Here is a 16,640-nt window from a genome sequence, read left to right on the forward strand (position 1 = left end):
TATATCATTATTGTATTATATACCTATAATAAACAGGCTATACGAAACTTTGTTTTTCCATATTTATCGTATACTTAAATGAAAAAAATCAATACACGTTAGTAATATATACTGAAAATTATGTATGCTGTTTAACAGGAATAATTTGGATAATCTCTATAATAACATCAAAAATACACTTCTATACATTATATCTTATTTTCTGGTAGTTAAGTGCATTCATACATGTCGAATTACATCGGAGTTTTTGTTTTTTTGCCTTAAATTATTTATGCGGATTATTTTGTAAGTACATTAAAAACAAAAACATATAGCAGTATTTTTGAAGTATACAGTTTAAATTGGAATACAATATCAAAAACCAAATTAGTTCAAATAATGAAAATTAAATAACGAGCCACTAAACCTTAATGTTTTTAAACCAAATACGAAAATGCAGAAAAAATAACTTCAATTATCGGCGTACATTATATTTATATAATATGTATAGATACTCCAGACTTTCGTCATGTTTTTCACTTTCTCAGTCAAGTATAAATACAATTTTATGAAAACTAAAAATATACGTCTCAGAATATATTGGTCGTTGGGTATTTCACACACTCTCAACCGAATATTAATAAACATTGATACCTAATTACTATTATAATAATTATTTATATCATCACATGGACATAATTTTTAAGCATAGGTAATATCCATAATACAAGTATACATAGATAGCATAAATAATGCATCAGTAAAAAAGAATGTATCGCGAATGATAATGAAATAACTGCATTCGTACATTCATTTCATTGCTAGATTTACCAGATCATTTATACCTGTACAAACACGTACAGTGCATAGGTGGACATCGAGGAGACTTAGAGGACCCTCCCCCTCACCAAATATTTCAATAGACCCCCCCAAAAATCGAAATAATATTATGTTATATTTGTGTATAGATAGGGGGTGTGGGGTCACTTTACATTGGAACCTCCCTAAAAATTCAACCAAATGTCCGCTTATGGTACTGTATACCTGCATATTATTTTAATATGGAGATTAAATAGTCTATACGTGACGTACCATATAAGGATAAGGTTGAATTGCACTCATTTTAATTCAATTGCACTTGCAGGGTTAAAAAAAAATACCGAATGGTCGAACTGCATTATATATTTATATAGTGTCCGTTAAAAGAACCAGCTGCACTGCTGTTATTAAAAAAAAATATTATTTAGCCTATATAGGTGATTGGTGGTGGATCTTACTCCCTTACCTTGACACGTTGATCGTCCAAAAACAGTTTTTTTTCGATAAGACTCGTAGTTTCGTCGGAATGTTATCGCTCTGTACTTAATTGTACCATTATTACAGTACATATTATGCACACTCGTAGATTGAAAATAATTTTGAATCCGACGGGATAACTAACGTTTTCCCGAGACTGAGTAGTAAGTAAATGACTGGATGAAAATATAACGGATGCCCGCTCCCAAATGACATATACCTATAACACGTCGACCTGAAGCCAGGTTACCACGGTCGCGCGTCTCTATCGAAGTTCCCACGAGTAAAATATGGCGCCAAAATAAAATAAAAATTTATTAGATAATAATAGGTAGTAGTACGTTTTGTATATACATTTATATATACCTATTGGAAATAAAAATATATTGAGTTCATTATCCACCCCTTCTATATAAATTGTTTAAAGAACGCCACTGGATATGTTTAAGTACCTGCAGGAGTGCAGGACGATGTACTATACACATCATAATATTATCACCAACAATTATTATTAATAAATAATATTATGATGATAAATTAACAGTGATAATATCTATTGAATAATATAGCACAACAAAATATATTATTAACTAATTAACGTGTATTTTTTTTACGCGTACACCATATAGATCCTCACGCTAGTCAAGACATGTGAACCAGTGGCCGAAATGAGGACGTGCCGTTCGCCGAGAGATTGGTCCTTATTGGCTCTACAAAATGTCCGCACCGGCAAGTCGCATTACCTGGTCATCTGCAGATGTCCGCACACCAGTCTGTTGGGTATGATATATGAAAAAATTAATAAATATTAACCAACGTGATTAATGCAAATCATTCAGTGTTCACTCCATTATTTTTTCATTAGGTAATGAATTTATTCAAATTCTGAGTTTTAGAAATTATAAATACCGTACTTATGTATATGAAATATAAATCATAATATAAAAAAATATGAATATGGAATATGAATCATATTTTATACATACTTATATTTTTACTCAACTTTAAAGGAATGACAATGTCCAGGACGATACCAACTTATTTTTTCAAATAATATTCACCCTTTTTATGAGGCCTATGGTGATTTGAATATTGTATTAGATAGGTATAGGTGCCTGTTAATACCTAATTAATATATTGATCTATCTACATTTTAGAATTTGTAAAAAATTTTTAATATAATAAATACTAGATTCAAAATCTCATTTTTAAGGATTTTCTATTATAGGTACGTAGTAGTATGGTACCTTTATATAAAACTTTAAAAACTATCAGAAACTAAACATTCGAATTTTGATTTAGATAGGTAGATGGGTACATCAAGATTTAAAAAAAAATCATTTGATTTACGATTAACAGTAATTGGTTGGTTCACTTGGTTCTCATTTCTCATTTAAATATTATATTAAAAAATTCCAAAAATCAGAATTTTAGTAAGTTCAGTAAGTATGGAAAGAAAAATATGTATGAGCATGCTTGTTAAGTCACCTCGTACGTACGTGTATGCACGAAATACAAAAGATGAAAATAATTTCATTCTAATTTGGCACGTAGACTTTTCATATTATTAAATATTTCTAATTCACCGCAAGTGCTTAGTTCGATGTCCATCGTAAAATTAAAAAAAAAAATTTTATCAAGTTATCTTTTCTATACGTTTTCTAATCTTTATTTTCCGAACTGGAAATATTTCTTGATTGAATGTTCAATATACATATATTGGATAGTCCGATAGTGGGTTCCAACAATTGTAGAACGTGTTAATTTACCAGTTTGTGTTGTACTGTAGGTACTGTGATTTTTTTCTTCGTTCATCAACCTTTTATTATTGTTTACGATTTTTACAATTAACTTATTATTTACATAAAGTCGTCTTTTTTTACAGAAGGTCCGATGAGTCACGACCAACCGACATACGCCAGCGTCCCCGGCATTAGAGTGTACGGCATGATGTGTGTGACAAAAAATGGTGGAGGAGGTGGTCACCAAACTACGTTGGCGCCACCACTCCATTCCAGTCCAGCGCCGATAACCAAGCGACGAGCTAGGCCCCTGAGGACCCCCCGATCGTTAGACTCCTACTACAGGAGGTCTTCAGAAAGTAAGTTATCTACTCTGCTACTCAATTGAAGTTCAATAGTTTTAGTGTGTGTAGAACTTCGCTACCACACTTTAGCCTTTACGTATGAAATACACCTGTCACTTTGGTAAACTTCCCATTCTCCACAGTCCGTCAAACCATAATATAAAACATTCAAGTCCACTAAATTTTATAAGTATTCCCCTTGCTATTTTTTAGTTTTTCGTTATCTATTCAAGCCCCTTAATTATATAAGGATAGGCATCATATAAACAGATTTCGTGCTTTACTGACCCATTCGCTACAACGCATCTCCATTTTATTTTTTTAAGCATACAATATTATTTTTAATGTACCTCAAGCTTTAAGCGCCCAATTACGTTTTTATAACAAGAAAATACAAATTGGAATTAAATATTTATAATGAATATTAAAATGTCAAGTTAGCAATCATTAAAAGTTTTTATAATATTATGATGTTTTCATAGTTTTTAATGTTCTTATAGGCCAATTGTCGCCACCATTCCCTTGGCACAGAGCCATGCAGTTTATCAAATCAGTGCAAATAGAAGAATCGCTGAAAAGTAAACAGTCTTAGACTATTTGTCGTCAATACTGAAAACAGTTGAACAAAATTAAAATTTGATTAGCAAATACATTATATTATTTATTAGTATTCAATATTAAAATAATAAAATGTTATGAAGCCGCTCAACTCTTTTCTTTTACCTAAAAATGATATATAAATTACTTCTTTTTTTTTAATAGATACAAATATACAAGTAGATAATATAATTATAATTATAATTTTTTTTTTGTACAACAAGGTGCTTTGTGCGTTTAAAATGTTCTATTGTACATAGCACACCGGCTACAATTAATTTTATTTATTTATTTACTTTTATTCATTAGATTATTATTTATGTAAATTCATGAAAACATAATATTATTTATTTAAGTATATATATATTTTTTTTAATAAATACAATACAAAAAAAAACTTTTTAATGTGATTTTGAATATATTAGTAATGTTATTACAAAAATCAAAAATAATTTACAGCAACATCTTTAAGTCATTGTGTTACTATATTGTGGTATATCACATCATAATAAATAGGACAAACATTTTACATAATATGCCTATAAAATAGGACATATAATATCCAATTACACCTCTTTAGATATATACCTAATGGAAGTACTGGCTTCAAGACACTTGTAGGAAATAAAAAATAAAAATGTAATTATGTTTACTTTAAAACCAGAAGTATGATAAAATGGTTTTTAAATAAAACATCTAAAATTATAAAGACAAGTTTATTCCTTCTGATATTACTTTACCCAAATATTATTTCTTAGATTTCTTTAGCTTTTTATTCTTCTTATTTTTACTCTTTTTCTTATGTTTATGTTTAGAACTACTTTCTATTGTTTTCTCTGAACTTTTATTTATACTTCTACTTTGACTCTCACTTTTTGAATGACTTTTGTGGGTTTTTTTAGGACTCTTACTTTTTGAACGACTTCTACTTCTAGAATAGCTAGTTTTTGTATGACTCCTACTTCTTGACCTAGTATAACTTTTATTTCGACTTCGGCTACGGCTATAACTCCTAGAGCTTCTACTGGAAAAAGAACGCTTTCGTTTTCGGCTTCGACTACGGCTGCGACTCCGGTCATTATCTGCTTTTTTATTAAGTTTTTGAATATACTTATGATACTTGTGTCCATAATTAATCAACTGCATTGGATCAAACATCGGTGGCATTAGGTATGCTCCACGTCCTAAGTATTGATGTGTACCTTTGCCACGAATACCTCGCCAATTTCCTCGTCCTCGGCCACGATTGTTTTGGTCATTGTTATGAATACGATTTTCAGAATCATTATTGTTATTTGTAGAGTCTGAAAAAAAAAATGTTAACAAATTAAGTATAGTAAAATAAAATAACAACTGAAATAGATATTACATCAATTATATCCAAATAATTTGGGGTATGCATTGCAATGTACAAAAATGTCATATTGTAATTTGAACATTCCATAACAACACAATGTATTATAAGTTACAACAAATTATTATGTACACAAGTATGTTTTATCAGTATAATAAATTGTTTATAGATTTTCTTTCAATTTGATATAATATTAATCACACTAAGTATGGATTTGTTGAAGAGGTGTCAACAAATTAAAATGACATGTCATTTTACACTTAATTTTTAAATACAACAAGTACAATTAAGGAAATACTAATATAACAAAATAGATTTTAAGGATAAGTTACTTTACTTGTCAACCAAATAAAAATGTAATGAAATTACTTTACTTTTCAATAAAAAAAGTTTCCATGTTATTTTTACGTTGAAAAAAATCAGTTAACTTCTTAGTAGATAAACATATTATTAATAAAATTTACTTTTTAATATTTTATTCTGAAATGGTTTCCATTTTTCAATCATTCTTTGTCTGAAAGTAGACTCGATATCTCTACATTGAACATTCTAAAAATTAATTACATTTATATTAAAAATGTACCAATAATGTTATATTTCATAAGTCATAACTTACATTTGAATTAGAATTATTTTTTTCAGATTCTTCTTCCTCATTACTTTTTGAATTAATTTTCAACTAAAATACAAAATTAAATTATAAATCTACTAATAAAAAATTATTTTAAATGTTGTAAATTTACTTTGATCCTGGTAAACAATTCTCCTAGTAAATGAATAGCTTCTAATTTTCTTTGAGTTTTTAACAGAAGTCTTTCTTCAGTTGCAATTTTTTGATTCATTACATCTGCTTCCCGATCAATCAAACGCTTTATACGTTTAGCTTTACGTTTTTCTTCTCGTAATTTACGCCTTTCATTTTTTTTTTCCAGTTCATAAAGTTTTTTTTTACTAGAAAATAAATTTAAAAATAAATACTTATAAATTATATCCAAGATGATTCTTTTATTATTATACAATCGTTATTTCGCCAAGTATTAACTTTTTTTCATAATGCTTTTCTCAAACTGTTTGTAATTTTTATTTTTTTTAACAAAATTCTATATTTAGCCATCTGTTACAATATAGAAAAATAAGCTTAAGTGATAACATAACAAAAAATAAAATAAAATAAAACAGGCAGAAGGGACAGAGGGAAGAGGCCTCCCATTGAAGGTACTTCGACTTGACATTAATTTAAGGTTTTATCTTAGACATAATGATAGTAGTACAGTATATACATAAAAGTTAAAGTTACAATATTATAAGTAATTAAGATCATAACTGAGGTGAAAAACAATTTATTTATTATTTAGATAAGCAAGTCACGACACCATTGTCTTTTTAGCCTTTTGTGGGGATTTCCTAGAATAGTTGCAGATGATAGCTGGGCGATTAGGGGGTTAGGATGATGAGTTAGTTTGTTATTGAATTGCTTGATTGAAGTCGGAGTGAAGGGTATTGTTGGATACATAGTATGGAGCTTTAGAAATGACGCGAAGGACTTTAGATTGAAATCTTTGTATACGGTTAGTGTTTGATACTTTGGCTGAACCCCATAGCTGTAAACCGTAGGACCAGATGGGTCTGAGTAGAAGTTTATATAGCAGTAACTTAGTAGGTAATTTTATATTTTTAGAAGTTAAGAACGGTCGAAGGAGTCGAAAACAATCATTAAGTGTTCTGGTTTTGCTTTTTATATGAGCTGCCCTTGGTAAATGTTGACTCCGAGATAGCGTACGCATTGGTCAGTAGGAAGGGGTTGGTTGTTGAAGAGAAGGGCCCGACATACTCCCTGTCGAAGAGTAAAAGTACAGTGGATCGATTTGCTTTGTTCATTTTAACTCCCCATTCCTTGTACCAGGCTTGGAGAAGGTCGAGGTGGTCCTGAACATAGCTGAAGACTAGGTGGGGATCAGGACTAGAGGCTAGTATAGCTTTATCATCAGCAAAATCACCAACAAGAGTATGGGGCGACGAAGGTTGGTCAGATATATACAAGTTGAATAGGAGCGGAGCTGTATCTGCGCCTTTTATTCATTTTTTTCATTATTTTATTTAATAGTGAAACTATTATCAACTTTTGATTTTCAAATGGTAACCTATATTTAAAATATCATTAAATAGAAGGGCTATTTTTTTTTATAAATTTTAACGTTAAAATCATTATTTTTCATTTAACCTTTAGTGAGTTATAGCTGCTCAAAGTTGGGTGGTTTGAGATTTTTAGGTGTTCATCCTACAGGTTATTACGGCTGTGAGGCGTTGGTATAAATTAAATTTTAGGTAAAAAGTTCATCACTGCGTCAATAGTCGATAACGAGATTATTACATATGAAAATATGTATCTTTTATTATCTATTACCCATGTGACTACTGGAAACAAGTACTAGAAACAAAAAGTATTGTAAAAAACTGAAAATCGCCCAACTATGAAAAGCTATATCTTGTTAAAAAATTAACAAAAAATAATAATTTGAATGTTAAAATTTATTTTAAAAAATAGCTCTATTAATTTATTACATTTTGAATGTAAGTTGCCATTTGAAAATCATAAGTTGATAGTGGTTTCACTATTAAATAAAAAGTAAAAAAAATTTAGTAATTTATGAAATAATGAGTGTGTAATGATAAAAGAATCACTCTGTAAATAATATAATATATAATATCATTAATTTATAAACTTAAATTAATTAAAATTTAATATAATTAGGTATTTTTATCTTACTTTTCTTCTTCTCGTTTTTTTAACTCCTTTACTTTTTCTAGTCTTTCTGTTTCTTCCATTACTTTTTTCCTCATCAGGAAACGATCACGACGCTCATGTCTTTTGGTTATCGCATTTAAAGTCATATGTTTTGTTTTATCAAAGTCCACTTTGATATTAGCTGTTAGTGCTTTTGTATCAGTGATAAAAGCTAATTTATTACCTCTTAATGTATCCATTGCTTTTGCAAAAGCTGAATAATCTCTGAATTGTATGTATGCATCACAGATTCCTACTCCATGAATTACTCTTGATGGATCAGCAGCAGGTAAATCAACCCGAGCTACTTCACCAAATCCACTGAATATTTTTTTTAAAATATTTTCGCTTGGATATTTTTCCCCAGGTTCAGTTAACCATTCCACAGGTAAATTTTCAATATGTAATGTATCAGGACGCTCACCCGGTTTTAGTTCATTCATATCTTTGCTATCACGAAAATATGAATCCCAATTATGACGAGTAGGAAAATCTGGTTTAGATTCAATAGCTCGCACAGTCAATAAATGAGAAAATCCAGGGAATTTTATTCGTCTATCACACAAACGGGATAATACTGTTGATAATCTTGAACGGTCAGCTAGTTCTGCGTCAAACCTAAATTCAAATCAATAAGATTAATTTATAAATATGGTTTTTGAAGATACCAACTTTAAAAATGTCTACTAACCTTATCAATTCCGAAGATGTTTTTGCTACACAAAGATGAGAAAACTTGTCTGGATCTATCCATTCTTTTAAACGCTCCATGATTTGCCAATTAGAAATTGTTGTTTTGCTCTTGCCATCCAGTTGAACAGTGATCAAAATCCGTGCAAAAGGTTTTAGAAATAAATTCAAACGAGGACATAATGGAATTGTGTCTGATTGATCAGCTACCGTTTCAAATATAGCCTGTAATATAATATATCCTTGAGCTATAAGAAACACTTGATAATTTAGTAACTATAAAATTACAATTTAAGAGCACTGTTTACCAATATTTGTTATAACAAAACAGTCAATGAACAAAGTAATAACTAAAACTTAAATTCTAGTTTAGTATATTAGTAATAAATAATAATAGTTAGTATGGTAATTATGTTGATTTTTTGCAATATTTTTATGGTAAAAATCATCAGAAAAATAATGGTTCATAACTATTTTGAATTTCCAAAACTTACTTTGAAATTAAAATATTTAGACAAAAAAGTAAGTACTCAACTAGATACTTGATCTACAGATATCACTACCAGACACAAATTTTAACCCAAACTCAAAAAGAAGAAAATAAAATAAGATTCTGTTATATTATTTATTGGGTGAACTAATGTTAAAAATGAGTATCATGATAAAAATCTTTTACATTTCAGACCAGTCACCAAAAAGTGTACTACCAATTCAAAACAATATTTTGGTAAACTAAAAATATACAAAATTATGTAAATATAATAATTTATAATAGGTACAGTATAAATAGGCGCGGATCTAGAAATTAAATAAGGTTGGGAGCTAAATGAAAAAATTTACTTTAAGCACATAAAAGCATAGGCATTAAGTTTAATTTTAGAAATATTTTAATTAGGTACCTAAGGCCTAAGGGAAAGGCTCAAGCCTCCATAGCCCTCCCCCCTTGTATCCGTGCCTGAGTATAAAAGTTCATAGTTTAAAAAATGTATTTTAGCTATCAATATTATTATTAGTAGTATTTCTATAATTATGATTAATAATATATCTACAATCAATAGATAGTAGGTAGGATAGAATAGGATGTACTTAATCAAAGTAATTTAATATGTTAAAATAATTTTAAAAGAATTGTACTGAATATAAATATGATTAACATGAACTATAAATGTTATTTTATTTTATTTTTTTATACCTACCTGTTTTAACTAGTTTAAATTTAAAATTCTAAGTCTACCTAAACAATATAGGAAAAGATAGGATATTCTTAAAATTTGCATAAATAAATTGCAAACAAATAATTACAGCAAAATCTTTATTTACAGATGTTTATCAACATCAAAAAATCTCTTAATCTAATCAGTCCACCAACTTTTGCAATTCAAAGATTGGAATGTATATTGTTTATTAGTTTTTATAAATATATTGTTATATTAAAAATGTAATTAACCTGTTTTGAGTTCATTTTAACGACTATTACACAGCCAAATTAGGTAGTTGAAATTCTGTTCTAGTTAATGCAAGACTTACAATTATTTTATTACACACATTTCATTAAATAATTCTTACTCTTTAATGACCCTCGATTATAAAAATACACACAAGCACTAATACGTATAAAAACGAAAAGAATTAAGAATAAACGGAAAATTAAAGAAACAGCTAAACTAAAAAATAGTTCTGTAAACGAAAAGTGTGATGTGTAAATAGTAATAGTCAAACAAACTACTACTATTTACACATAGGTACTTTACAGTTTTCATGTACCTACTACTTAGTCAATTAATGGTATATTTATAAAATAAAAATAAATATTATTTTTTTAAGTTGTTTAGTACCTATTTACTATTTAATCAAAATATGCCGAAGTATTTTTTTTGATAAGTTATCATTTATCAATATTACCAACTTAAGATTTACGGTACTCTATTTACGGCTATAGAAAATACTAGGCACAGATAAATATAAATAATAGGTACATTCTATATAATATATATAATATATACACGGCGTTTTCCGGTTTCCGTCGCTTTTTCCAAGTACGAGTCCGGTTTAATCCGTCTCGTAAATATTGATACCTACAATATAGATACCCTACGATTATTATTTAAAATTATGTTATAAACTATCGCATTTCCGTCTCCAATTGTATGTATACCATCCCAATTTGAAGACACGTAATCAAGACTTAATTACATATTTTATTACTTCAGCGTTCATAAATCCACCCGATCACAATAATTACGTATATTTAATCTGACGGAAAACTTTCCGGAATACGTTGTAAATAATATAGAAAACAACCTCGTCGGTGGCTTTTGATAAATTATAGTAGTAAACAGTATAGTATTAAAAAACCTTTGCGGTTATAAAAAAAAAGTAAAATTATTAATTATAAATTTATGACTTGTACATCATAACGAGCTTTTATATTCAGAACAATACATTATAATATCCTGAATCTTGGTGACGTTTTTTCAAATATTGCTTATTATAAATTTCATATATAATTATAAATTTGTTTTAATGCATTTCGTTTGTTTTGAGCAAACATATTTGCATATTTACGTCGTCAGAATTAATTTTCATTGCTATCATGTCCGCGTGCCCAGCACACGATGATAGTTATATGAGTATATGACGCGATAATTGCATCCGTGACAGCCAATATCATGAATTCATGATAGTATATGTATAACAATAAATTAATAACTGTATAAATATAATATGAATTTATGATGCATTGATGCGTATCCTATAAAATATTAAAATATAAATATTTTACCTCCTAATATTTAGTTTTTAAATTTATCATTTAAGTAAAATATATTTGTAATTTTTTATTGCGTGATTAAAGTTTGACTACCTTAAATTCATAATTTCCATTATATACCTATTTATTGAAAGATAAAAAATTTTCTTTTTACTAATGCTTCTAAAAACAACTTATATAACAAGCGTTTTCAAATTACTATTTAACAATTAAATAATATGAAGATCAAAATATGATTTACGAAAAAAAATATTTAGGAACTTGTAACAAATTCGTAATTTTTTTTTTTTTACTTTTGATCATTGGCAACAGCTTGCAAATTTATAGCATATTTTTAAATCAAAATTTCCCACTCCATCCATAGGTTTTATCCATCATGTTTAATGTACCTATAAATTATAATAGGTACATAGATAAAAATATAAAATAATCAAGATATTAAAAATATTCAACATCGAAGAAAAGTATACTAGATTTAAATACAAAAATTTTTTAATCCGGACATCGGGACATGTATTCAGATTTATAATGCATTATTGATTGCATTAATATTATTATTTATTAATGATCAACTTTTTATAACATTCGGCTCCGAGGTCACGAATCATGATTCATTCTTATGATATATAGATATGTATTAAAATATTGTGTTCCAGGTTCCTATGCTAAATATATATTACAATTACATTATAATGTTTAAAGTCGTCTAAACTCTATTCTATTGTATACGATAGAAGTATTTTTTGCACGCTGTATCTACGTAAGTACCTACGCTGTGGTCGCCATCAGTGTCGGTCTGACCCACCCGGCTACCCGGCGATCGCCGGGGGCCCTTCGATATTTTTCAATATTAGGGACCCATATAGCCAATTGTAAACGTAATAAAAAATATGTATGTGTTTAAAATTCTAATCGGATACAACTCTAATAAATATGTAAACATTGAACATAGATAAATGGTAATTATTGTGGTCTGGTGATAAGGATAAACGCAGTATTTAGCTTGATTATTTGTCTACGGGATAAATTCTTTTTGAACTTACAACCAAAACGAGCTTATTCAATACACTGCACATAGCATTAAAATATTTTATTATACTTCCATGCACACGAGTTAAGTGTAAACGAGTGTTTTTAAAACTAAAATTTTTAAAAACTAAACTTAGATCTTCATTAAGCCAACAATATTTGGATCCTTTAACTTGTTTATTTGTTGAAGATGATATCATTCAATTTATAAACAAAGATAAAGTTATTGATATGTTAGGATAATCAAGCAATGAATTAAAAAAATTAATTTTTTAATAATTTAATAATTTAATGTTACTTTTTAATTCAAATTTTGTATTTTATTTGTAAAATTGTTAAGTAACAATGTTGGTTTACATTTTTATATTTATAATTATATTGACAAAGGCATTGAAAAAAACGATCTAATTATTATGTATTTTATTATTAATTATATATAAAATAGTCTTAATATTTTATTAAATGACAGTTATTTTTTTTTTCGTTTAAGTTAAAATTAAGTTTGTAGGGGGCCCATTCGAAATTAGTTAACCAGGGGCTCAGTCATGAGCCAGACGGCTCCATGATGGATATTGCACGCAAGACATTATGTAATAAAAATAATAAATATTTATGTAAATGTGCTTTCTTCCAGAACTGGTCCAGTGAACACAACGTAAACAAAATTGTGCAGCTTACACTTCGTTGGGGAGCCAAATTGACACGAGTTACGGTGGCTAGTGTGATGTCTACTCCGCGATGAGCCGGTCAGGTTGAATCGGTATTAAACAACACAACACGAGGTTTATTATTATTATCCGTTGACACAGTTTATGGTTGTAATCAAAACAAAAAGACAGAAGGAAAAAAAATATATAATAACACATAGTGGTAGTGATTTACACTATGGTGATTGAATGCTCCTCTAACGACAGACCTGCAGAAGCGGTCAGCCAGGCGTCCTCGGAAAACTTTTCTGAGTCCGTATCCTGGTACTCCTGGCTGGTGGACAGAGCCAGCTCCTCGGGCGTAGGAGGAGGTTTTCCAGCGGCTTCCGGCCTTCCGGGTCTGAAGTTAGCTGAGGGTGCTTAGCTAGCTTATATTGCTGGCTTGCTGTAAGCTCCTTAGCCTTCTTCTTCTCCTTCAACTGTTGGAACAGGAAGTTCCTCGTCAGTTGCGCCTTCGTTCTCTCTTTCTCTAGTGGTACGAGAGGTGCCCCTAAAAGCCCGACTCCCTGGATGTCACAGTGCTACACACCTTTTTGGCCGCGATTTGCTGTTGCGGCGACTTTGGTGATGGCGAGTAACTAGCCGGCTTCGACGAGTGCGGTTGCAAAGTTCTGGTTGATGGCTAGAGCTGCAATGCATGCCGGCGGTGCAATCTACCCAGCCCCGGTAATAGATCACCACTCTTACCGGGTCCTGTGAGTGTAACAAGTGACTCGTCAACATCCTATAGCAACCTGAACCGCGGCTGTCCATGGTGTGTCGGATTCTTCAGACATCAACCCAAGTTCATAGAATACCATTGACTTCATTAATAATAAATTATAGTAGTTACCTAATTATAATTATTAAAGTGTGTTACCACTGTTACTAATAGACTATAGTTAAGGAATAAATGTATTTATAATATTTTGTACTTAGACCATAGAGTAATATTACTCAGTACTCTATACTATAAATCCAATGTTCCTTAATACACACACTTTATTATCAATGGCATTTGACACAAGAAATACTCGTTGTCACTTTGTCAGTGTAGCAATGTTATAAAAATAATGCTATTCAGAGGCCGCATAGGGTGATCAGTGATTATTTTTTTTTATTTTGAGTGGAGAGCTATAGTCCCACTATACATTTTTAATATGCATATCTTAATTATCTATGGTTATATACAAACTAGTCAGATCGCACAATTTCACCTGAACAGTAAATTACCTACCCATCGATAAACAAAGGTATCAACACGTCATTATTATTATGTAAATAAAAGGTCTACAATTCTGGAGGAAAGGGGATCACAGCGATTGTTCAATCGAAGAAACATTATAAAAATAGTGTTGTTTCCATTGGGTAAATAGTATTACATACCTAAAACAAAAATATATGAGAAATTCGCTTATTTATAACGACTAAAAAGTATGGCTTGAACAGACTTACATCATGTTACGTAATACGCACAGAATCAAATTTGTATAAAATTAAATCTAATATAGTAATTAGCACTTAGGCGGTCTGTTTATAATAAAAAAAAATATTTCAACGATAGAATACACGTCAGGTTAGTTTGACCGGCCCGGTAAATATACTTAATATAAAACTGGCCTACTGAGCAGATGCACGCAGTAGCACAGCGGCCCAATCCTCCCCTTATATATATATATATAGAGAGAGAGAGAGACAGCGGACGTTATTTTCATTTGATGAAAAACAATAAGCTAATTTATAAGATGTCATTGAAAGATATCAAAATGCGTTATATGGTGGTCGTCATCAATCAGAGTGGTCAACTATACGTCTATATATTATGTTAATAACATATTACGCGTATTCAGTACTTCAGTGTAAAAATAATTGTACGGGTAATTATTTTAATTTCGTATAGTAACTTCTGACGTCAGAACTATTATCGACTGTACCGCGTATGAACTGTTTGACCACGGAGTCCTGTATATATTGTAATATAGCTAGTTGACATGACATTATGAAATAAAAGTATGACCGAAAGTAATTTTATGCTTATGCGTCTATATGTCGCGCGTGTAGAACAAATTGTTGGGAGAATTTAAAACACAATTAATTTATTTCATTAAATTATTATACTTTGTTCTAATCATGAATCCTATATAATATATAATATGCTTAATATAATAAACACGCGATAAAGTCGCGATCGTAATTTATAATAATGCCATTGGATATCTTAATATGACTGTTTCGATTACTTGGTATCGATGTAATCATACACTTATGAAAAAAGTATTCCAGAGATTATGAATACAAATGTAGTATACTATTGTATAGGACATAGGTTAATCAGTTGGACAAACAATGTGTGTGAAATATGACGTATGAATTGTACATTGATTGTTTTGTTAGTTTTCATAAGCAATAAAGTATGTTTGTACACAATAATTTAATATGTGAATTTTACATACTCTTAAATACAGCAGTTTTAATTGCTTATAGTGATAGAATTATATTATTATTTTAATTATTTCAAAAATATAATATTTTAATAAGTAGTGTTCATTTTATAATTTAATATTATACAGAATTTTAATTTAAAAATAATTAGTTCCTACCTATTCAGAGTATTTTCCTACCATTACTATACTAATGGTAACGGAGCTTATCTCAAAAGGGTAACATAAAAAATAAAAATATATATTATAGACAATTATTCCGGAATTACATCAGGTGAGTTTAAAATAAAATTTAAAAAAAAAATCGAATTTATAAGGTCTTATATAATATATTTCATTATATTACACTTTATCTATAAACCTAGTTATATATTTTTGTAAAATTTATCATGATTGTAATTTATAATAATAATATTATGTTGAACTGTTTAAGTATCTACTTATTAAATGTATAATAAATCAAACGGTTATAATATAATATATATGTATTGCAAAACTATATATGACAATTAGCTAACTAATATTTTTAAAGGGGTTTCCAATGTTGCTAACGCTATACAATAGCACCCAGTCATCGAAAAAATGATTCTATTGATATAGCTGCAGTTGTATAATGATTGCAAAATTAAAATATGTGATTACAAATGGTGACAAATAACATAACAACCAATGGGCAATGGTACAATTTTTTTTTATGGGCTTAAATTTGCTGAGGTCTAAAACTCTAAAGTTTCGGTTTCCCTGTAGTGTCTGGACACGGCGTCCAGAACGGACATAATAGGCGTTTAGACGCGCCGTGCTGTTGCAATTTCAAGCTGTTGGACACTGCGGGGAAACTGTACTATGATCGTCTACATAGCATAAACAATATTTTTTCGATTGTAAAATCATGATCGCAAGACGTGAAATAATATGGACTACCAATTA

The 16,640-nt window shown here is 29.4% G+C and overlaps 3 protein-coding genes across 5 annotated transcripts in view; 2 read left to right on the plus strand and 1 right to left on the minus strand.

Annotated features, from left to right (window-relative positions):
- The window catches only part of LOC132932049 (uncharacterized), a 35,252-nt gene extending 31,024 nt beyond the window's left edge, over positions 1–4,228 (plus strand). Inside the window, exons 5-7 of the mRNA XM_060998239.1 lie at positions 1,905–2,055; positions 3,161–3,376; positions 3,862–4,228. Coding sequence (XP_060854222.1) covers positions 1,905–2,055; positions 3,161–3,376; positions 3,862–3,953 — 459 coding nt within the window. The 3' untranslated portion in view covers positions 3,954–4,228. The remainder of the gene's footprint in view (positions 1–1,904; positions 2,056–3,160; positions 3,377–3,861) is intronic.
- The window catches only part of LOC132917984 (transcription termination factor 3, mitochondrial), a 235,294-nt gene that overhangs the window by 172,744 nt on the left and 45,910 nt on the right, over positions 1–16,640 (plus strand). The gene's annotated exons all lie outside the window — the stretch shown is intronic.
- LOC132932048 (A-kinase anchor protein 17A-like) lies at positions 4,300–10,633 on the minus strand. 3 transcript variants are annotated; one of them, XM_060998237.1, is made up of 8 exons: positions 10,354–10,633; positions 10,235–10,294; positions 8,789–9,012; positions 8,080–8,715; positions 6,056–6,263; positions 5,929–5,991; positions 5,777–5,861; positions 4,300–5,262 (listed from the first exon to the last, which is right to left on the minus strand). In XM_060998237.1, exons 2-8 carry the CDS (start codon positions 10,247–10,249, stop codon positions 4,706–4,708), a joined length of 1,788 nt encoding a protein of 595 aa, XP_060854220.1. In that variant the 5' UTR covers positions 10,250–10,294; positions 10,354–10,633; the 3' UTR covers positions 4,300–4,705. The 3 variants fall into 3 exon arrangements, with proteins under 3 accessions (XP_060854220.1, XP_060854221.1, XP_060854219.1); XM_060998238.1 differs by lacking the exon at positions 10,235–10,294; XM_060998236.1 differs by having other exon boundaries at positions 10,235–10,633.

This window comes from Rhopalosiphum padi, chromosome 1, assembly GCF_020882245.1.
Source record: "Rhopalosiphum padi isolate XX-2018 chromosome 1, ASM2088224v1, whole genome shotgun sequence".
In the NCBI taxonomy this organism is placed as follows: Eukaryota; Metazoa; Arthropoda; class Insecta; order Hemiptera; family Aphididae; genus Rhopalosiphum; species Rhopalosiphum padi.

Bases quoted from the DNA above. Each gene is read 5' to 3' on its own strand.
- LOC132932048 (XM_060998237.1), bottom strand. The intron at 8,716-8,788 runs GTTAGTAGACAT...ATTTGAATTTAG, and splicing joins ACATCTTCGGAATTGATAAG to GTTTGACGCAGAACTAGCTG. The intron at 5,862-5,928 runs GTAAGTTATGAC...ATTAATTTTTAG, and splicing joins AAAATAATTCTAATTCAAAT to AATGTTCAATGTAGAGATAT.